This window comes from Rhamphochromis sp. 'chilingali' (genome assembly GCF_963969265.1).
Source record: "Rhamphochromis sp. 'chilingali' genome assembly, chromosome: 19".
Classification (NCBI taxonomy): domain Eukaryota; kingdom Metazoa; phylum Chordata; class Actinopteri; order Cichliformes; family Cichlidae; genus Rhamphochromis; species Rhamphochromis sp. 'chilingali'.
Window position 1 is genome coordinate 1283433 of NC_137946.1, and position 22902 is coordinate 1306334.

Below are 22902 nucleotides of genomic sequence, written 5' to 3' on the forward strand. Positions count from 1 at the left end.
GTCAAAATAGCAGGAGACGGGCAAGGCCCTGATAAATATTTTTGGCATATTTGCTCTTAGTCTTTTTAAGCAAAGAAAAAAAAACTTTAAATCATTAATAAAACAAAGAAGGCGTCGAGTTCCTCGATTTAGCACAATGGATATGATATTTACCCAACAGTATGATGATGTTAATAATGTCTGAGACACCCAAAGCTAGATGATCCATATAAGAAATAATATGACATAGTTCGAATGGTTCAGGATTCAAAGATTCAAAGTGTTTATTGTCACGTGTACAGAAGCATTTCTCTGTGCAATGAAATTCTTCCTCTGCTGTCCAAACACAAATGCCAGGTTAGGTTGAAGGAACAAGATAAATAAATAAGTACAAAAATAAGTAAGTGAAGACAAGTGAGGTATGCAGATGTCGATGGACGTACAAAGGAGCTTAATGTGCAGAATGAACTTAGGTGGTGGCAAAAATCCAATTTGTTATGTCATCACCAAAAACATTGTGATAGTTTGCACAGGTCTTTGATTCACTGACGCCACATAAATGAGGGAGGAAGCACACTATGAAACTCACCCATCTGAAGGGTGTGTCACAGATAATACTTTGTAAATATTTGATATTTTATTAAAGACTGAAATCACCAAATGTTCTCATGTGTTCCTCAGAAATAACGTCTTATTTCAGCTGAACTGAAGCAGCTATAAATGCTTCAGTCTAAAGCCTCGTTAGTTCAAATCAGTGTTGTGAAAGCTAGCATATTAATGGAACAAATACATGACCATATAAATATGGAAGAGTGTCCTAAAATGGTTTGAATGGTGGAGAGTTAGGATGTTATTAAGGAGAGAGGGTCTTCTTCTTTTTATAGTTGCTCCCATTATGGGCCACCATAGTAGATCCTTTGCCTCTATCTCACCCTACCCCTCCAACCGTCTTACACCAGCCCTCTGCATGTCCTCCTCTACCTCATCCATGAGCTTTCTCTGTGGTCTTCCTCTTTCTGCCTGCCTGGCAGCTCCATCTTCAACATCCTTTGCATCAAATAAATTTCCTTCCTGTTGTCGCCAAGTGGAATCCAGTGGTTTTCAGTGTTTGGAGTAACACTCGAGGGTCATCTTATTGTTGGGTTTTTTTGTTTTCTGTGTTCGCTGTATCATCGTAGGGTCTTTACATTACAATATAAATCGCCTGGAGGAAACAGTTTTGTGATGTGGTGCCATAAAATAAAACTGAACTGAACTGAACACGGCAGCACGGTGGTTAGCACTGTTGCAAAATTACAGACATTACTCAAAGTATGAAAGTGCCATTTAAAAATCATTCAAACATCAGAGAAAACACAGCCGGGGAGCCTCCTTGATCAGGATCTCAGTGCTGCGTGTCTCAACAGGCTCAGGTTCAACATACTTTTACAAAATAAATAAATGAAACCTTCAAAGTCTAAGTTTTCCAATTTTTTACTCTTTTATTTAACTTGAAAGCAACGACAGAGCGCTGCACGAAGAGAGCCACAGATGAGAGAGCCCCGTTACTGGCTGATGTTAATGCTACTGCGTTAGGTGGCGTGTAGACTCATATGAATTCCAGTTAGTTGTTAACAAACAGGATGGACGCTGTGTGCTGCACAGTCGGATTCCCGCAGGTTGGAGGCGGAGTGACGCAGACAGAGGCCACCAAAACGAGCACACCGAGGAGGAAGCCTCCTAACTTTACTCCCCACACGACCTTGACACAGTTACACCACCAACTAAGCACAAACACACAATACTCAAATCAGCAAAGCACAAGGGACCTGTTTTAGTGTGATGTGCGGTTAAGTACCTCATCTCTGTCTTTTCATTTTGTGCCCAAATGTTGTGATGTTGTATCTTATTTGTGGCATCTGTGCAAAGACAAAGGCACAAAATCAGCAGCTTGTGGCAATACGTGTTATGGTTGCGCAGGAATGTTCAGTGTCTCGTTATGAAATAGTCCCAGTCATGACCCACAGATATGAGATGTTAATTCATTACCGTTAAAATGTGAGTTTTATTGCAAAACTAAGGACTGTAAACCCCTCTGTTTGCAAACAGTCATTAAAGTGGACGCACTCAAACGCAAGGAAGCACTTCCCAAAGAGTGGAAGGCGAGGAAGAGCTAGCGGCGAAGCTGCTTTTAAATACATTTTCCATAAAGATGCTAAACAATGACGCTGTGCTATGTTTACCATAGTCTGTGTTTCTCCTGGACTCCTCTTGGAATCGCAGTGCAGCTCTGTGAAAGTGAAGAACGGACAGATGGGAGAAAAGTCAGTGTAATATAGAAACTGAGATCTGCTCATCAAAGACTGCAGCGTGCTGCAAGTAGTTTCAGTTCATGTCAGTTACTGGTTAAAGGTGTCACTGAGTAACGGAGACTTTTTTAAACCAGCATAAATGATCACGTTGCTTGCACAGGTTCATTTTCCTGCCTGGTATCCAGCTGCTTCTATAACTCTCGTTGCTCCTTTCTTAGATCCTGCAGACAAAAGATGAAACGTTTGAGCGCAGGCGGCAAACTTTATTCATATTTAAGTCTCTGACTGACTTTCCAATCAACTCGTCTCTGACAGCAAAAAGACTCGTAGCAGACGTGACATCCGAAAGATGATGAAGCTGTTCATACCTTCAGTGTTTCTTCATCCTTACTATGTAAGACTATCTCCTCCAGTTTGTGGTACAGGACACAGAAAATCTTTGCTACAGCTATCAATGTGCTATTTGGTCAAAGAAGCAATTTGAAACAAAATTACCTTCAGTTTCTGCGTAGCTGACCTCATTTTCTGACCTTTCCCTCTGAGATAATACAGCTGAAAGAGGAGCAGAGCATGACTGTTTCTGACTTAGCTGGAAATTCTTTCAGCTTTTACACGACTCCAGCCGTTAGAGACAAAATGTGGTGTTAAATCGTTACAACAAGTATACTTGGAGACCCAGACGTCGCCTCAGCAGGCAGATGTTCATTTTTCTGTCTCAGCCGCTGATTCTCTGCCTCCAATCAGGACATGAAATCAACACCAGTGATTTGCTTTTGACATCAATGAAATCTGCGACGTTTAACAGTGGCCAGCTGGTCACAGGGTTGTGAGCAGGCCTGAACTCTAAGGTGAAACAGCGTCTGTCCCGATGTCTTTTGGCTGAAGTCAAAAAAGGACACACTTGTGCATGCCTCTCACCATTTCTCTTATTAATGTTTTTTCATATTCCTGCTTCCAGAGTTTTCTCTTTATTTCCACCTGTTGCTGTGACCTGGATTCACAGTCAATCATCGACGATGTCATCATAGCGGTGACATAACTTATTTTGAAATGTTCCACAGAGGAGTGACGTGCACAGCGTTATTCCAGTTTGTGAGACTACAGCCCATGAACAGTGCGTATATAAAAGTCCCTTCTTTGCCATTAAGTCTAGTTTAGCTGCTAAGGTTTAATATAACAAGCTCTTTTTTTATCTTTGTTATCTTCTCTCCAGGTATCGGCCCGTCCTCCAGCAGAGCTCCTTCTCCTCTCTGCAGTTGCTTACAGCATTGGAAAGTCTTCTCCTGATCGCTTCCACTTCACTACACACACACACCAGGACACGAGCTGTTATACCAACAGGTGCCATATACTGTCAAACAAGTGCAAATATTTGCGCCCTGTTTTAGCACTCACATGCTTTCCTGCTTCTCTCCATCACTCCTGAAGAGCTCCTGCATCATCCTGCTGAATCTCCAGGTATCAGCTTTTTTAAACATGCTGGAGGTTTAACAGGTTAAAATGTAGTTTAACAAACAAACATGTCTCTGCTTTCCCACGGAGAGCTAATCAAACCGGTACATCCCACTTTCTAAGTGACATTAACTGCCGCACAGGGAATACAGACATAACATAATCCTGGGACTTCCCCAGTAAGCCCAGTGAGGTTTTTAAACTTCAAGGTAACACTGCCCCCTATTGAACAAAACAGCTAGTTTCTGTTACAAGCAGCTGTACATGATCTGACAGTAATCAGATTACATCCTGTCCACTTGCCCACATCACTGAAATCAGACTGCAAGCTGAGACGTGACAGCGTTGTGTTATGAAGGATTGTGTAACTATAAGCCTTTCATCCAGCTCGTTTGATGAGTACTAAGGAGCACAGTATTACAGGTTGATATTTTGCTTGTATTTCCCATCAGACCTTTGTAAAACAGACAATATTTCATCTCGAAGATTGTGATTTAAACACAAAGACAAATGAAGAACACAAATATGTTCCATATTAGGAAACAAAGATCGGAGGTCTACGTGTACAAATGAAATCTCCAAATACATTTCTGTGGAAAAACTTTTCATTTGAAACTATTATAATGTTTTTGTGCTTCTTTAAAATATGAACTAAATGACCTCTGACATGACTATAACTGAACTCAGAGCTACCACGTCCAGGCAGAGGCTGTACTTTGTCATTTTAACATCACATGTCGTGCGGTCGGGTGGTAAATGACACCTGCTCTGCAATCTTCCCATCATTCCGCTTTCTTAACAAGATCCCAGGAGACAGTAAACCCGGACTGTGTTCGAGCCCTCGCAGAAACACCTTCCACCTGTGGGAGAAGAGTGGACAACTTCTTCTTTTAACTCTGGCAAATGAGATGAGACAGGAACTCAGACACGCCAGCGGACAGCTGAGGGCTCTACTAATGACCTGAAAACTGCAATGTCCTTAGTTTTGGAGTTGTTTTTTTCTAATTTGACACGATGCCGTTCATGCATCCTCAATGTGAAACCTGCAGAGGACTGAGACGTGTTAGAAGTGCGCTCCAGGAAAGTGATCCACTTATTTATAGAGTCTTAATTAGACTGCCTCTCTGGAGGTTTGACCAGGCAAAAGATGAAATCTCTCCCTCTTTCTGTGTTTGTGTGTCCCCCCCAAGAAACCCAGCATCACTGCTCTATCCCTCACTGGCCCCCTTCATCACCACACCCTGCACTCGAGTTATGATGCAATTCGTGGGGACGCGTGCTCTTGCCCTACATTGCTACTGGGGCTCCACCGCAGGGTTTGTTTTCTACAAGCTCAGAGCTGATTGCAGACGAGACTCCAGCTGAACGGTGAGTTTCCTCTCTGTGCATCATGCATTTCTACAACAGACTTTGGTGTCATATTTAAGGCCTTTGTTTTTGTTTTGCACTCAGTCCATAACCCGTCTCCAGTGTGCAGCTCTCATTTGTGTCTAACAAAAGTGTGAATCGATTACGCCGTATTGGATTTCTCATCTGGAAGTGTGTGCGCTCTGTCTTGGATTTCTCATTGTCCCTCGCAGTTACTCAACAGGTCTGAGTTGTTTTGGTAGAAGCGATTGCGCAATCAGGCGCTGGAGCAGCGCTGTGCTATGAGCCTCACATAAGCAGAAGTGTCGTTATGAAACTGTTTACTGGGTGCTGGCTGTGACGCACAGTTTGCAGTTTAACTCCTGAACAAAATAGCTGTTCTGCAGAATAAAGCACACATCTGTGGCAGCAAAAGTTCATGTTTTGCACAAACAGACCGGTTTGGCACAGATTTCTATTGTCGGGATTGTTCACAGGATATGATGAATAGCATGGTTCTTGGACAAGGCTCTGTTTTCTCATGTGCAAACGAGCAAATGATTTGTTGCAGCATTGAGTGAGTGCTTCTAATGAGCACATGTCCTGAAGGTTTGAAATCTGCCACTGAGTCTATGTGCAGTTCTTTATGTATAAGAAGGACATCGTTTTTTGGTGTGCAACATCTCAGTAGCACAAAATAGCCTGCCAACTATTCACAGCTGCCAGTGTGAGCCGTTTCAGCGATCAGGAAGCGTGTTTCCAATGCTGAACATACGTTTGTGTTCAGGTCCTTGAACCTTCAGCAAGCACTGAGTGGAAGTCTCACAAACTATGTACTTCACATTCATCTGGGAAGCATGAATTATTTTTGCAGATTTTATACAGCCAGAGGTGCACAGCTAGGGCACAGAAAGAGGGATTAAGCTCTGAGAGTATGTGTGTGTCTGCAAGAGGAACTGGCAATTCCAGCAGATGGTGAGCTGCACACCTCAGTGTCAGAGTCCCCATCTTGATGCTCACTGATTCCTGAGAGACACGAGGCTCTGTAGTGACACACTTACATGCTTGCAGGCACGAGCACGGAGGTGCGTGGATCTCCTGTGAACAAACGAAGGGAGGAAGCATGAAGCACAACACCGTCTTACACCGTTAAATCTATTATTTAAACATATTGAAGATTATTGGGAGAAACCTCTCAAAAGTTGTCTGCACAGAAAAATGAACAAGATTTGCATGCGCTCCCAGTATCAGCGCTAATTAAGGTACTTATTAGGTCATGCACAGGCCTGACTGGGTTACTGGCGCTCTGCAGGATGCAGGAGTAGCAAAAACAGCAGCTGTTTACCCCGTGTGCAAGTGTGTATGGAGACATGCTTGAGAGTGGAAAATATTCGGGGGTTCTCCGTGTTATTGAAAGCGACACTGTGTTTGTTTGGGACCAGTAGCGCTTTCAGATCTGGCGAGCAGATCAGCATGCGCGATGCTGCGCTCAATGCCCGTCTCTTGTCTCAGCAGGACGCCTTCCAGATGAATGAGATGGCAAAGTGTGGGGCCGAAGGTGAACTGCTTCAGAGGCGACTGGGTGTAAAGGAGCAGCAAAATGGGGAGCTGGGAGGTAAAGTCTAAAAATGCTTAATGACACTATAAGTGAACCAGTATATAAATGGTTCTCCTGCGCGCCCACATTTGTTTGTGTGTGTTCTTGAATGATAGAAGACTCGGGGCTCCCTGCGGATGGCGGGAGACAGACGGACTCGGATGAGCGCGAAGCCCTCGTGTTATGGAAGAAACCTCTGCTCACGCTTCACTACTTCACTCTGGAACTGCTGATCACCCTGAAAGGCTGGACGTGGAGGTGAGACTGCACTGTCTCTGATCTGTTCCTGTCTGTGGCTTCATGAGCGAGTGCTCAGTCAATAAGAGCTTTAACATTAATGATACAGTGGGGCAAAAAAGTATTTAGTCAGCCACCGATTGTGCAAGTTCCCCCACTTAAAATGATGACAGAGGTCAGTAATTTGCACCAGAGGTACACTTCAACTGTGAGAGACAGAATGTGAAAAAAAAATCCATGAATCCACATGGTAGGATTTGTAAAGAATTTATTCGTAAATCAGGGTGGAAAATAAGTATTTGGTCAATAACAAAAATACAACTCAATACTTTGTAACATAACCTTTGTTGGCAATAACAGAGGTCAAACGTTTACTATAGGTCTTTACCAGGTTTGCACACACAGTAGCTGGTATTTTGGCCCATTCCTCCATGCAGATCTTCTCGAGAGCAGTGATGTTTTGGGGCTGTCGCCGAGCAACACGGACTTTCAACTCCCGCCACAGATTTTCTATGGGGTTGAGGTCTGGAGACTGGCTAGGCCACTCCAGGACTTTCAAATGCTTCTTACGGAGCCACTCCTTTGTTGCCCGGGCGGTGTGTTTTGGATCATTGTCATGTTGGAAGACCCAGCCTCGTTTCATCTTCAAAGTTCTCACTGATGGAAGGAGGTTTTGGCTCAAAATCTCACGATACATGGCCCCATTCATTCTGTCCTTAACACGGATCAGTCGTCCTGTCCCCTTGGCAGAAAAACAGCCCCATAGCATGATGTTTCCACCCCCATGCTTCACAGTAGGTATGGTGTTCTTGGGATGCAACTCAGTATTCTTCTTCCTCCAAACACGACGAGTTGAGTTTATACCAAAAAGTTCTACTTTGGTTTCATCTGACCACATGACATTCTCCCAATCCTCTGCTGTATCATCCATGTGCTCTCTGGCAAACTTCAGACGGGCCTGGACATGCACTGGCTTCAGCAGCGGAACATGTCTGGCACTGCGGGATTTGATTCCCTGCCGTTGTAGTGTGTTACTGATGGTGACCTTTGTTACTTTGGTCCCAGCTCTCTGCAGGTCATTCACCAGGTCCCCCCGTGTGGTTCTGGGATCTTTGCTCACCGTTCTCATGATCATTTTGACCCCACGGGATGAGATCTTGCGTGGAGCCCCAGATCGTGGGAGATTATCAGTGGTCTTGTATGTCTTCCATTTTCTGATGATTGCTCCCACAGTTGATTTTTTCACACCAAGCTGCTTGCCTATTGTAGATTCACTCTTCCCAGTCTGGTGCAGGTCTACAATACTTTTCCTGGTGTCCTTCGAAAGCTCTTTGGTCTTGGCCATGGCGGAGTTTGGAGTCTGACTGTTTGAGGCTGTGGACAGGTGTCTTTTATACAGATGATGAGTTCAAACAGGTGCCATTCATACAGGTAACGAGTGGGGGACAGAAAAGCTTCTTACAGAAGACGTTACAGGTCTGTGAGAGCCAGAGATTTTCCTTGTTTGAGGTGACCAAATACTTATTTTCCACCCTGATTTACGAATAAATTCTTTACAAATCCTACCATGTGGATTCATGGATTTTTTTTCACATTCTGTCTCTCACAGTTGAAGTGTACCTCTGGTGCAAATTACTGACCTCTGTCATCATTTTAAGTGGGGGAACTTGCACAATCGGTGGCTGACTAAATACTTTTTTGCCCCACTGTAATGTTAAAACAGGCAACGTGGTAACATTAGACTTTTGGTGAATTAGTAAGATACAATGCACAAACCGTTTCAGTATAGCTTCTTTGCATCTGCTCAGCTGTTAATGACGAATAAAAGGAAAAACTTGAAACATTTATGTCCTGTGAGTTTGTTTCACTGGGAAATCAGCACATAGATTTGTCCTATTTAAGCAGTAGTTTTTTCAGTATTATTTATAGTGACAGTTGCTGCTTTCATTGCACAAAAAGAGGAAGAGGCAGCACTATGCAGTCCTCACTTACACAAGAAGGATATAAACACCACCAGATCAGATGTAACGTTGATTGTCTCAGTTAACTGTTGTTCTATCTTCAGTCTTCAGCACAGTGCAACAAAAACACCACAGGATCTGTTTACATGTGTATATATTTTCACTTTGCACTCCTCTTCCTTTCTACCAAGAAAGTCTTTCCGCCACACACACTGGCATGATCCCACCAACAAAGCAACAACATCAGCTCAGACTCCGTCAGAATTTGTCTTGACAGCATGTTCCCTGTGGTGGAAAACGTGTCTTTGTACACCTAATAACAAAGAACCCAGAAGAAGGTCAGAGTGTGCTCTCAGGGGGGCCTTTGCGGTTAAGCGTGTCAGGACAACGTGTTTATTTTCTAAAACTACAAGAGGATGTGGTGAGCCGCAAGCACCACGAGCAGCGCTGTGACTGAGAGAAGCTGCTACTCCCCAGCACACATGCAAACACATTAGGGCTTTAGTGCACTCGCATGCAGAGAGGTTTATCCTGGATGTTGTTAAAAGCGGTTTGTAATTTACAACATGTGGGAGTCCTCAAGGCAACAGACTGTCCTGTCTTGTGGCTATGCACTTGTTGTTCTTAATATGTAGGTAGCTTGTGAAACAATGCAGGATTAGGATAGGGGAGGGCATGTGGTGAGAAATCATTACGGTCAAATGAATGGAAATTCTGGTCTTAATAAAAACACATTTGCAGTGTTTTTTTCTATTCTTGGATGTGTGTGATTTCAAAGACGGGATATCCTCGATACTGTCATGGCACACACATAAGCCCCACCCACCTACGGTTTAAACTTCAAGGCAAATTAAATCATGCAAAGATACTCTAACACAGCCCAAGAGTAAAACCTGGACTAAATCCTAATCTCATCGTTAGATGTCACCAAATTGCAGATCACTGAATTCTGTTTTTTACCAGGTGTACGACAAACGATCACTGTTCGTCTGCAGTAAGCGTAGGCTGTCAGTTCACTGTTTACCTCAACTGTCAGTATGTTGTTTACTGTGAAGGAGGCTTTAAACTTTGTCAAATGAATCGTGTGCCGGTGGATTACTTACTTCTGACTGATGTGATCTGGAGTTGAGGTGTTGCAGCTATTCTGAGCTTTTCAGTAAATGCTGCTGTTAGCTTCGCGTTAGCTGCTGTTAGTCTCAATTAGCTGCTCTTTGAAGTGGGTGTAACACAGTTGGACATTAACTGGCCTAATGTTAGCTTGTGACCAGCTGTTGTTGTTTAGCCAGCTCACTGTCAGAGCCTTGAGTTAAAGAGATGAGGCTGGAGGTGAGTCGGAAAATGAGGGAGAAGAAAAACATAAGAAAAAGAGATGTGAAAATATACATGCACACATGTTAAATGGCTATAAATGTAGCCGGTCTTTAGTAACATACGTAAAACAGCGACATCCATCTCCGACCGCTGTATTGAAGTTGGAGAGGTATGGCTTCCACAAACAGGCAGCTGCCCCTAGGTATTTTTAATGGATTAATTCTGAGTTTATTAGAATGCTTCCAGTTCTATTCTATTCTATTTCTATTAGCTAACCTCTAATTAGCTACAAGAGCCAGTTTTCCATGTCAGTGCTAATGTGGTGTGCTCCAGTACCTGAAATAAGTGAGTGAAGCCGACAGCACATGGAGACAACTGTTTGCTCTGACCTTCTCACTGGGGGCTAATTTCATGCTACTCTGACTTTTCCTTTAATCAACCCTAATTATTTGCACCTGGGACCAGCGCGCATGCGCTTCTGTTCACTCCGTGTCAGTTTGGGCAGTAAATATGTGAAAGAAACGGTTTTAACAAACGCACAGACTGTAATGTGTCAGCTAGCCAACCTTTTCTACAGATGTGCACGTCCTGGTCACTGGGCAAACAAACAAGGTTAGCTTAGCATCAACCATAAATCTGATGATAGCATAGTTAGCTTCTGTCGTTTAGTTTTTTCATAAAACGTTTAATTCTAACATTCAAAATAAACACGTGAGCATTATCTTTTTACGGTGAGTGTACGTGAACGTCTGTACAATAACTTATTTTTCAAAGTCTATAAATGTCTTTGCGACTGTCACGAGAGTTTCTGCTTTGGATTCATTCTGCTCTGTATTAAGTTGCTCGAATACTTTCTCCCCTCCACACATGCAGTGTTGCCAACTCCTCAGTAAGGAAAATCGCTATTGGTTGTCCTAAAAGTCTCTAGAAGGCGCCAAATGACGTCATCGCCTAATTTGCATAATTGGTCATGCTAATGTAACTGTAACCTACGCTGTTTTAGAGAGAAATAACATCGTGGAAGAGACAATGTGAGTAAAAACGTCCTAAATGCATTTAGAGTTTATTTAGAACTACGAATTAAATTTCTTTTAGCAATTATTGTTTTTTAATGTCACAATTCCAACCCTGCTCCTTTATCCAGGCCTGGACCGGCAAAAGTGACCCGAAATAGGCGCTCTGGTGGAGTTACTGTGTGTGTGTGTTTATAAGTAGTTTTAAAGCTTGTGATCCACAAAACAGCACAACAGTAAAAGAAGACCTGACTGCGTTACAGTCAGTGCGGGAGCAGCGGCTTCGCTCATGCGCGATTCATTTGCCGTTTGGACGCACAGGTGTGAACGTCTCCTGCCCTGGTAGCAGCTGAGGAGGACTGTCCTCCGCCCGTGAGCGCTTTGGCACGGGTGAGGTGCCCACGGTAGCACCGCTGCTTGGTGAGAGTAAGAGCGATCCGCGTTTTCACGTCAAAAAGTCGTCATAAATAAGTCTCCAATAACACCAGAAAAAGTCACCAGATTTGTCGCTAGTCGCTTTTTAGAAAAAAAGTCGCTAAGGGGTCTGAAAACTCGCTAAATATAGCGACAAAGTCGCTAAGTTGGCAACACTGCACACATGTTAACGAGGTGACAGTAACGGCACTTATGGCCGAGCACGTGCTTTTATAGGCTGCATATTACTCGGATGTGTTCACCATCTGGAAGCACGGCCTCTATGGGTGAAGACCTGCGGTGATTTGATTAGCTTCCAACAGATGTCTCTCTTGTCCAAAGTTGAAATCCTTTCCTTTCACTAAACGTCCTTGTTGACGATCCCTCTGGCGTCAAACTTTCCCTATTAAACATTGTCTTTCTGCTTTGTTTTCCACCAACTTCCGTCTCAAGTTTGTCTACCTTCACTCGCTGCTTCTTCACCCAGGCTCTGGCAGCAGAGACAGACTGTGTTTGGCCTGCTGACCCTGCTGACCCTCCTCTCCATTGCCTATCGTATTGAAGGAGCACACACCCAGGTGACTAAAACTCTGCACATATTGCATTTCTTGGCGTATCCTAACTATTCATATGCAAGGAGGTTATTAACGTAGTTGGTCCTGTGGCAGTCACTTTTTTGATGATTATATTTCCTCACCTTTAGCCCACCGCAGCACTGAATGCAACATGTATATTTGCTGCAGGGTTGTCCTGCCCGTGCATCCACATCAGCTGTAGAGTGCCTGAAATCTGTGGTTTCATCTGACAGTAGTATGTTGTTGTCTGACAGCTGATATTTGCATAAACGTGCTTGGTTGTATCTGCCAGTTTCTCATAAATATGCTTCTAAATGCCCAGATGCAGCATGCCGTGCTGTACAATCCCCCAGAGACGGCTCACATTTTTGCTGTTTTTAACGCCCCCTGGAATACGGGGGAAGAAAATCAGCGTTATTTACAGTCATGGAGTTGTGTAATCACTTCTCAGTAACTACACGTAACAATCTCCCTTGGCTGGCACTGCTTCCCCGAATCCTGCCAGTAAAGCCAGAGAGCGTATGTGCTGTTGTTGTGTTCCTGGGTTTCCTGGGAAATGGAGTCACTGGTCAGAGCCCCCACCCCACCTTCTCCCCCCTTCCTGTAATCTACACACTCCATGCTTCCCCCTGAAAACAACCTGCCCGGGCTTCCAGGAGGCGGTGTAAACAGCAGCGATAGATGGAGTGATAGTGGGGGATGAACAGAGAAGGAGAGATCTTGGCTTTCGTCTGTTTGCTTGTTGTGTAAGAGCTGGCTGCCACCAGGAAAGAATAATGGTGCTCTGTGCTGAACACTCCTACCCTACAGCTCTGTCCTTTAAACTCAACAACCTCAGGTTTCTCCCTCACTCTCCTTCCTCTCCCTCTTTCTTTCTCCCAGCCTTTAGAGGACCCTCTGTTTCACACACTCTCACCTCCTCTCACTCTGTCCCTTCCTTGCTCGCACTGTGCACACCCCCTCCCTCCCCTTCCCCTTTTCTTGTTTTCTTCACACTCTGTGCATGTGTCTCTGCCATGTGGTTGACCGTCCCTCTCTCTGGCCTCTGCAGTATGTGTGCTACATGGAGAAGAAGACGCTGTGGTGTGCCTACTGGGTCGGTCTGGGCATCCTCTCCTCTGTGGGTCTTGGCACTGGCTTGCACACTTTCCTCCTTTATCTGGTAAGACGGCATTTTGTGTGAGTGTTCACTCTTTCACGCTGCAGTTATTCACTTGTCTGTGCATGCCTGTGACAGGGCTCAGAGCCGCTGGATGATGGTGGTGCTGTGACGCAGGTATTAAAAAAGCTGGTTTTGATGCTGCTGTCAAGTAGTTGTTTTTAATAAGAGCACTGATAAAGAGATTTTGGCGTGAGTGTGCTAATGTGTGTTTGCGTGCGTCTGCGTTTCACAGTGAATAGGCGCTTTGGTAGCCACGCTGTTTTGACAGGCAGTCCAGGAACAATCGCACTCAGTGACCCCTCTGACTGAGTGCACATGAGGATAAAAACACTCTCCCTCCCCCGATCTGAGCTCTTTCTCTTTCCTTTCTTCCCACTTTCCTGCTCCCTACCGTGCCGCTCACTCTCACTTTCACTCCCTCTTCTTACTTTCTTCTTTGTGCCTCTCCTCGCCGCACACTCCCCGTTTTCTCTTCATCTCTCTTTTTAATCTAGAGCCAGGCGTGTTGGCTTTTGCGTCTCTAGCGCTGACGAGCGCAGGGTCCCCAAACATCTGCTTGTTTGACTACTCTCAGTCCATCTGTCATCAAGGAGTCCACCGTCACACTCTTGTGCCCTGACCCAGTGGAGCTGAACTGGAAACTTTGAAGTGCGTGTCCTCCATGCTGCTGTTTTTAAAAGCCAACTCTGGTGCTCTGAAATGTAATTTGAGAGGCGTTCCTCTGGTTTCTTTTAGTCCAATAGCGGTCCGGCTCACTTTCTTTGCCAGTAAGATGTCACCATCTAGTGAGCGTGGTCGTTACTGCAGGCGGTGGTGTCACCGGGTTCATGACAGAACTTGATGATCCTTGCTGGATCGCATTTTTATAGAGATTTGACTCATACTGTTGCTCGAGAGCTGATACTGTGATTTTTAACCAAAGAATTTCATGACTTAAAAAACAAATGTACAGAATTTCCAATAAAAATAGTTTGAACAGAATTACTTTTAAGCATTTAGTGTTTCACTGTAGGAAGGAAGTGCTGCTTACTGACAAACCTGCAATTTGTGATATGACTCCAACACTGACAAAAAACATCGTGATCAGGCAAGAATATTCAAACCAATGCAAACAGGGATTTGCCAACAGATTACTTATTTCACGTCGCATTTGTGTCATTGGCTCCTATCCAAATTTTAATTGGTGTTGGCCAATCCAAAAAGTACAAAAGTGGCCTTGGAGAATTATAATTATGTGTCTTCTTTTCTGTAGAAGCGCTGCTAAATGAGCCGCGTCGATTACTCTGTGATTTTCTAGATTTCTGGGTCCTGAAAAAATATTTTTGACAAGTGGTAAGTGAGCACTGGAGAAAGCTAGCAGGCTTCTTGTTCTGTTTTTAGGAACTGGGTCAGTGATAGTAAGTGGGTCAAGTGCAAAGCACTCGCTAAGATGCCTCCACAAACTTTTAAGTCCAACACATGCTGCGTGACCTTTCTGGGCCTAGTTTCCATTGTGTTTATAAGCAGGAATGACAATTTGAAAAGGCAGAACTGGAGTTCATGTGAGCTCTCAGTGTTGATCACTACCAACTAGAGATGGACCGATCCGATATTACGTATCGGTATCGGTCCGATACTGACCTAAATTACTGGATCGGATATCGGAGAAAAATAAAAAATGTAATCCGATCCATTAAATATCACGAAAGCACCTCACAAAACTTGCAACACGCCGTAACTCACCTCAGAACGTTAGCACGTCTGAGCAGTATGCATCACGTGATAGAGCGGCTGTGGCATGCGGGACCTGTCGGTGCTCTGGATAGCATTTGGAGCTTCGCTAGCAACCCGGCATTTCATCTCCGACAAAGTTATCCCCGAGAGAAGTAAAGCAAGTGTGTAAGTCCATCTCTGAATGTTTGTAAAGCATTCCTGCGTTAAGCTTAACAAACGATATATGGAGCGACTGCCTCTCCGGCTGCTACTTCAATCATGAAACTGCTTAATGATCAGCTGATCGTCTTTTCTGTCGCGAGTCTGTCTCTTGTTTGTTTTTGGCCCACTTTGCACCAGAAAGAGGAAACCAGCGGCTGAACAACAGCAGCACGTTTAAGCTTGATCAGCTGTTGTTAGAATGTATTTAATATTACTTTCTACTCCAGGATCTTTTTCTACGTAGCTGACGGCTGGTAACTGTGCAGGGGCGGATCTAGCAAAGTTTAGCCAGGGGGGCCGATAGGGCATTAACAGGGAAAAGGGGGCACAAAGACATACTTTTCTTTCTTATTCTCATTTAAAATGTCGAGCTTTTAATAAATAATTATCTGACACCCAAAGTTTTAATTTGATGTAAAATGAATAGAAGTCCATTACTGTATATAGTAACTATTAAGTCTAATATATATACCCTAGTAAGCTATAGTACTTTTTCCTTTGGGAAGGTACCATCTGTGCAGTCTGCAATTTTGTTGAAGAAAGATGTTGAATCTATTTAATATTTCTTGAAAAATAATTGATTTCTGTGCATTTTTTTCACACTGCATCAAATTAAGGTTGATTACGTCGATTAAGCATCATGAGGTGGAGCGTGAGGGGTGGTTCCCTATTTTTTATTTATTTATTTTTGTTGTTGCTGGGAGTTGGAACCCTATTAGTTAGGTTGCTTAATATTTATGCTAAGTACTCTTTAAAATACCAGAATAGGGAGGATGGTGTAGGTCTAAGTTTATTAGATTGATCAGTGTTGCTGAACTATGAAACATTTTTTTTGCATACAGGTATAACAGAATAGCTTTAGTGTAGTTGTTGTTTTAAACTTGAGTATGAACTTATACAAAATGCAGCAAGATGTTTAAAAAACAGTTTTGTTGATTAAAAAACACTATATCGGATTCATATCGGTATCGGCAGATATCCAAATTTATGATATCGGTATCGGACATAAAAAAGTGGTATCGTGCCATCTCTACTACCAACAACATTTGGGAAAGACGCCACCGCTTGTAACGGAGGTGCTTCCTGTGACGAGCTGATAGATCAACGATTTTATGAAAGGATATTGATGGATATTAAACGTAGCCTTATTTAAAGAAAAACAATGACAAATATGTATTCAGCTTGTAAAAAGTGTGATGTTTACTCGAGTGGTGCTCTGACACATTTAAATTGTTGTCTAAAAAGACGAAATCAAGGATGATGCCACTTAAGGAATTTTAGACATTTTTAGATCTTTTCTGTCCTTTTATAGATTAAAATGATTCAGTAATTAAATCGTTGTTAGATGCAGATGATAAAAGTAATTGTATGCCAGCAGCTCTGCCTGAGAGCTGAGGTTATTTTAGTTCAAATTTAAATCTAAACATTAAAATTCAAATTTTTTTACAAACAATACTTTCCTGCTGTTTCAAAACAGCACTGGGGGAACTACGGTGTGACTTTGTTTTTATTAAGTGTCAGTAGGTGGTGCAAGCGGCCTTAACATGTCTGTAATGCAGGAAAAGTCACACACATTCAGAATAGAGTTGTAATTTTGTATCCAGTTTTGCGGTTGTAAAAAAACATATTGTAAAACATTGTAGCTTCCTCACATATTCACATGAATGATGAGAAGTGTAATGTTAATGTAAAAAATGGTCTCTATAAAGAATAAACTGGACACTGATCTATTTATTTACTTAACAAATGTTTAACGGTGTCGTGTATATGAGCAGCCAGCGGGTAAAAATCACAGGACTGTAAAAGGTGCATCTTTATGTGAATTTGTAGAAAAATGTGCCTCCTTCAAAGTTTAAATGCCACCGAGGTCCCTTTCAGCACTGCTTTCATGTGACCCCACACATGACACTGTGGTTTCTATAACTTTTCTTTTTTACAAGTATTTCTCCTGCAGTAACTGTTACATTTTCCCATCAGCCACAGTGTTTACTCTGATGTAGGAAGTCGAAGAGGCGAGCTTTCGGTTGATATGCCGGTCCTATACTGCTAATAGATTAGCTGGAAATAAAACACCACATCATATATTATTAGGCTACTTCTTTCGAAATTGGCGAGAGGCAGTCAACATTGTGAAAACAGCACGGAGGCTCCAGCAGGGGGGGGTACTGAGCCTGTATAGGCAAACCAACCCAGTCAATGAAACCAGAACAGAAGTGGCAGCTCCTCTGTTCTCTGACATGGCCAATTGCTACCCCGTGTCTCCACTCTGTTTGCATCCTGCTGAGACTGTGGGAGATCATTGTGCGTGGTTCAGCACTGGTTAATGGAGAAAGATAAAAAGCTGCAACTCAGCCGTAGAAAAGGGGGAAAGGCACACTTGGCACATCATCAAGTGTACTTTATCCAGCTGCTCTGAGAAAGGAGGTCGTGGGTGGGTGCTCACAATGCAGACTATGAAAGCGGCCGCAAAGGCGTTACAAAAGTGCACGTGTGTGTACACTTTAAGTCCTGCACCTGTGCACACGTCCACCGAAACGACTGTGGCGATCGCTGTGACGAGCGGGACCAGCTTTCGTCCCGGCTCACTTTTTAAAGTTATGAGTGACGAGTCTTGTCACTGCTGTGTGAGTTCTCACTGAGACGGGGTTCACATAGAAAGCTGGGGAACGTCGTAAATACTTTAGAAGAGAGCTCATCTGAGTCATCCACCATTAAATTACCTTCAGTAATGACTGTTGCCATTAAGTCATTATGGGCAGCATGAAAATGATTGCGCTCGATGTTAAGTCAACAGAAACAATGAATTAAAGTCATTATAATCGAAGCACATTTCTGTTTACATAATAACAACTCGGGTCGTCTTTTTTTTGCAGCTTCTGTCTTTACTTTGTGACTGAGAGGTGCAAACACGTGCACACATTTGAGCAGTTAGGAGGAGAAACGAGTCGACAACAAAAAATACATGTTTGTATACGACTTATCATTTGTTTTCCAAACAATGTGAATAAATAAAACCAGCGGATCGTCTAAATAAATGAACATTGTGTAGTTTTCTATATTGAGATTCTTCTAGGATTGCTAAATTATAGGTTGCACAGGAGGTTTGTGCAGAATATACAGAGTTTCCCCAGCAACCCTCCTAAAATTAAGTTTTGTCTGTGGGCAATTACCAGGAGCAAAGCTTTAATTAGTGCCAACTATCACTGAGTGCTGAGCAGGTCTGCGAGCGTGGCTTCCACACACTGGCCCGAGTTGTCGTCGCTGCCACTGTCGCACAGTTTTATGGATCAGCTGCTGTTGTATAGTTAAGTGCGGTCCGCTAATAAAGCCAGTGTACTGAGCTAATAACTGGGTCGTGTGTTCCTGAGATACCGTAGCGCTCACTCTCCTGGCCACTGTGGAGCTGGTGCATGATGCGAGTCCTGCTGTCATCCAGCAAACAATAGGAAACCTTCACCTTCACCTAGACAGAAACCTGGGTGCTTTGTTTGAGCTGTGATTCACGCTGCTCGGCAGTCGGACCTGGTCTAAATTTTCCACTGCTTGTTTTTTTTTTTCCCGTGTGTGTGTGTGTGTGTGTGTGTGTGTGTGTGTGAAGCTGTTTGAGAGCTGATTAGCTGAGGGAGCTCCTGGGACAGCTGTAAAGGTAACCTTCTAATTGGTGGGGTTTAATTTGTATGTAAAAGTTGCCATGAAAGAAGTTGCTTGGCTCTACCCACACATGTTCAAACATGACCGGCACATTATTTCTCTGTTCGCCAAAGAGACGACTGATACGTTGCATACTCATGAACCAGAACATGGGTGACACATCAGGATCGAGTTCAGTTTCTTGAAAAGGTGCTGTTGACTCACTGCTGCTCTGAAGTAATGGATCTTTCCCTTTAATTGCAACGCCTCTTAAATTCAGTTTAAAGCCATTCATTTTTAACTACATCTCGATAGTGTGTACACTGCAGCTGTTACAGAAATGACTGAAACTGGAATATAACTGCAAACAAGACTTTTACTTCCTGTGGGGAAAAAACGGGAAAAATTTGTGAGAAGTACGCAGCACAATTGCTTTCATTCATGACTTTTAAGTAATTCGTTTCCTTCATTAGTTTGGAGACATAAATATGCCCAAACATCTTGTGACTTACTCATCTTCACCAAAGTTTTTCAAAAATGAATACCAGAGAGGGGTGGGTGGGTGGGTGGGTGTGTGTGTGTGTGTGTGTGTGTGTGTGTGGTATTTCTAATGGCTTCTCCGTCCTAACTGTCTCACCTCAGCTATCTAAAGCATGCGTCTCTCTGTGTCTTAGAGGCCCCAGGAGTCCTGGTAATACTAAGTACAACAACTATTCGTTCTGAAACGCACACACACGCACCCACACACAGTCGCACCCACACACAGCCACAGGAAGCAAACCCTGGGCCAAAGTGGGCTTAGTGTGTAGCCAGTCTGGAATGGCACCAACAAACCCCAGAACAAGCCAAACCTGACCAGACCAAACCAGAGCTCTGCTGGCAGACTGGTTGTTGAGCTTTTTTCAAGCATAGTTTTGTTATGAAATTCTTTCATAAAGGTCACTCGGTGCTTTTCATTCGTACACCCTCAGGTGGATCTGTTGGGCCGGCGCTCACTTGTACTCCATGTTCTGCAGATAAGGACTCTCTCTGGGTACCAGGAGTCTGTCTTCCTGCGTTAGTGATATTTGTACATCGTGCTTTAATTATAAATGACAATGAAAGATACATTTTAGTTGGTGTTGGTGTGGAGAGTAACCTTCAGTAATAGTAATAAATCACACAGCAATAGTTCATTCATGTAGCTGTAAAAAGCATGGTAATATGTTAAGTAATCCAAAGTGTTCAGAATAGTTACTCTCACTGAATAACGTAACAGAATACGTTACAAAATACATTTTGGGGCATGTAATCTGTAATCTGTAGTGGAATACATTTTAAAGTAACCTTCCCAACACTGGATTATATAAACAAATAATTACAATTTCTCCACTATCAGTGATACTTGTGATATGGGCCAATTAAAATCTTTCCAAATTAAAAAACGCTTTCATTGGACTCTAAACTTGGTTACTTTCGGTCAGATTTAATATTTAATTTAATCAATTTTAATGTGATTTAATTTCAAGTGCAAAAGCAAAAATGCAGCAAACTTGTTTTTCATTCTGAACATTTGTTTTGCTGCTCAGACGTTAGAAGAACAAACTCCTTCAACCGTAATTGATTTAAAACAACAAATCTGGATCCTGGTAAAAATATTGAATCCAGCGTATTAACTATAAATTTAGTCTAAAAGCATTTGAATTGATTGAAGCTGATTCTGTTTAAACTTTGTTTCTGTGAGTGTTTCTCAACACAGAGTCCTGTGGTTGGATGTGTGTGTGTACTCCCCCCCTCCCTGCTCCATCACTGGCCTCTCTCCCGAGCTCTCTTGCCTCCCTCAGAGATCCCGACCACGGCTTCTTCAGAACGAACTAACCTCTAATGTTTGTCCTGCGCTGCCTCCAGCAGTCTCCACTGTAAGAAGCGGTGAGCAGGTTATGCTGGCTGGACCATGTCTAATGTTCTTAAATGGCCCTTAACAACCACAGTGACCTGTTAATAACTGGACTATCGTGCGGTCGTGGTCACTGAAAAGTGCTCAGTTTATGGTCACCCATTAATGTCCTGTTTGGGCCACGAAAGCGTCTGCATTTGCCACTATAGACCAACAAGGAGTCGGCTCTGTGACTGGTGGCTGGAACAGTGATTTGACATTTGATTTGTGAGAAGAAAATATGCGATTTTTATTAGTGAACAATTTTAAAATACCAAAAATGGAGGAGAAGGAGAATAATGTGTGTTTATATATGATCTGCAAATGTGCTGGTCGTGTGTCGCTGCGTGCTAATGGGAACACAGTGTTGTCATGCACTGTGACGAATAATGAAACTTATAATAATGTACCGTTCGCTTATGAATGAATAAAACGTAGAGTCCACTACATTCTCACATGAAGTCATCATGTTAGGCTCTCTGCATACATTCTTCTATGTATATATCTGTGAACCACAGACTACATATAACAGATATCAGCCATTGTTTATGGGATGCTACACTTTGCTGCCTATATTTTGTTTTTCTAACTCCAGAAATATTTAGGTTTAACATAGCAGGAGGCAAACTGAATGACTGACCACACCTGTGCAGGTTGGTTTCCAGGCAGGCTCAGAGTTTGATGCTCTGAATTCCACAAAAACATGACACTAAGCTGAGTTACAGTTACAGAACTGGTGTCTGTGCTCAGACTGTCTGTGTCATCGTTCTCTGGCTGTCGGTTTATGTTATTTGTACAGTTATATTATTGTAATGACAATAAAAACTTTCAATTCAATTAAAACAAACAAAGGGCTCCTAAAAATATCCAAGTCTCCACTTAGAATGATGTTTGTGTCTTTGTTACCAGCATCAGGGGTAAAAAGGGTCTGCAGCTCACACTGACTTTAGATTTTAAAAATCCCACACTGATATATTTTGTTTCATTTGACACTTGCTCTATGTTTGGACCGTGCACTCCCACTCCCTCTATATTTATGATATGGTCACCACGCATTCAGACACACACCCCAGATCCAAAGCGAGTCCAGTCTCATACCCAGGAGTGGGGATCCCAGGCACTGGTTTCTGCACGTCACCACAGGAATGCCAGCAATGCTCCAGTATGGATCCCATTGTGTCAGAAAGGAGCTTTGTCAGAACCGATGTGTAATATGGTGGCTGCAAACGTCTTCAGCACTGGGCAGATGTCAAAACAAACATGGAGGTAGAAGAGTGACTTGGGTAGAATTATTTGTTTAGTGTTATCATTGTTAACCTGCTGAGACCTGAACTCTTTCGTGGCATTTTGACTTTCTCTTTGCTGTTTGGGCTGATTGGGGCCTGATTCACGTAAAAACAAAGAATTACCTGATTTCTTTTTTTTAACTTGATTTTTGTTTCTGAGAGAAATGAGATCCACATACATTCACTTTAACTTTTGATCGCACAGGGGCAGGATAACGTCCTCGTAAGTGGATATCAGGCCCTTGTAGAGCAAGATTTAGTATTTTGGTCTGAACAACCCAAAATGTGACGTCCACATACGTGGACGCAGGTCCTAGGAGGTTAATAGTGATCGGCACAGAAGAACGCTTTCTTGGGAAAATTGCTGTGTATTTACTACTATCGGCATATTTGTTCATATGTGTCATCGAGTCAAAGGCCAAACGAGACGGAGAGCAGCTCCCTGACAGTCGTGGGTTGGGCCATAGATTAATATTGAATCACCTGGACAACATGAGAGGACTGGACTTTTGTGTAAGCTGAGATGCGGTGACACAGCAACGGCTGAGAGCGAGAGACTTCTCGCAGTCACTCCGTTGGCAGGCTCTCTGTGTGTGTTTGGTAAACAAACGTTACCCAAGATAGAGCAGGGAGGTGTGAACAAGAGGAATTTTTTCTTTCCTGTCCACAAAAACATCTTGCTTGATGACTTTGTCTGCACACATGAGTTGTGTTAAGTATCTGAGGCTGGAGAGTCGGTGAGGCAGGAAATGAGCCAGGGGAGGATCCAGGCTGACTGGGTCAGTGCTGGGAGTTTCTAGGCTTCTCTTTCTGGGTCA

The 22902-nt window shown here is 43.2% G+C and overlaps 1 protein-coding gene across 1 annotated transcript in view; it reads left to right on the top strand.

Moving 5' to 3' along the window:
- The first annotated feature begins 13206 nt into the window (after positions 1–13206).
- LOC308386604 (vacuole membrane protein 1-like) overlaps positions 13207–22902 on the top strand; it is a 44286-nt gene continuing 34590 nt past the window's right edge. The window contains exon 1 of the mRNA XM_080866261.1: positions 13207–13339. Coding sequence (XP_080722387.1) covers positions 13241–13339 — 99 coding nt within the window. The 5' untranslated portion in view covers positions 13207–13240. The remainder of the gene's footprint in view (positions 13340–22902) is intronic.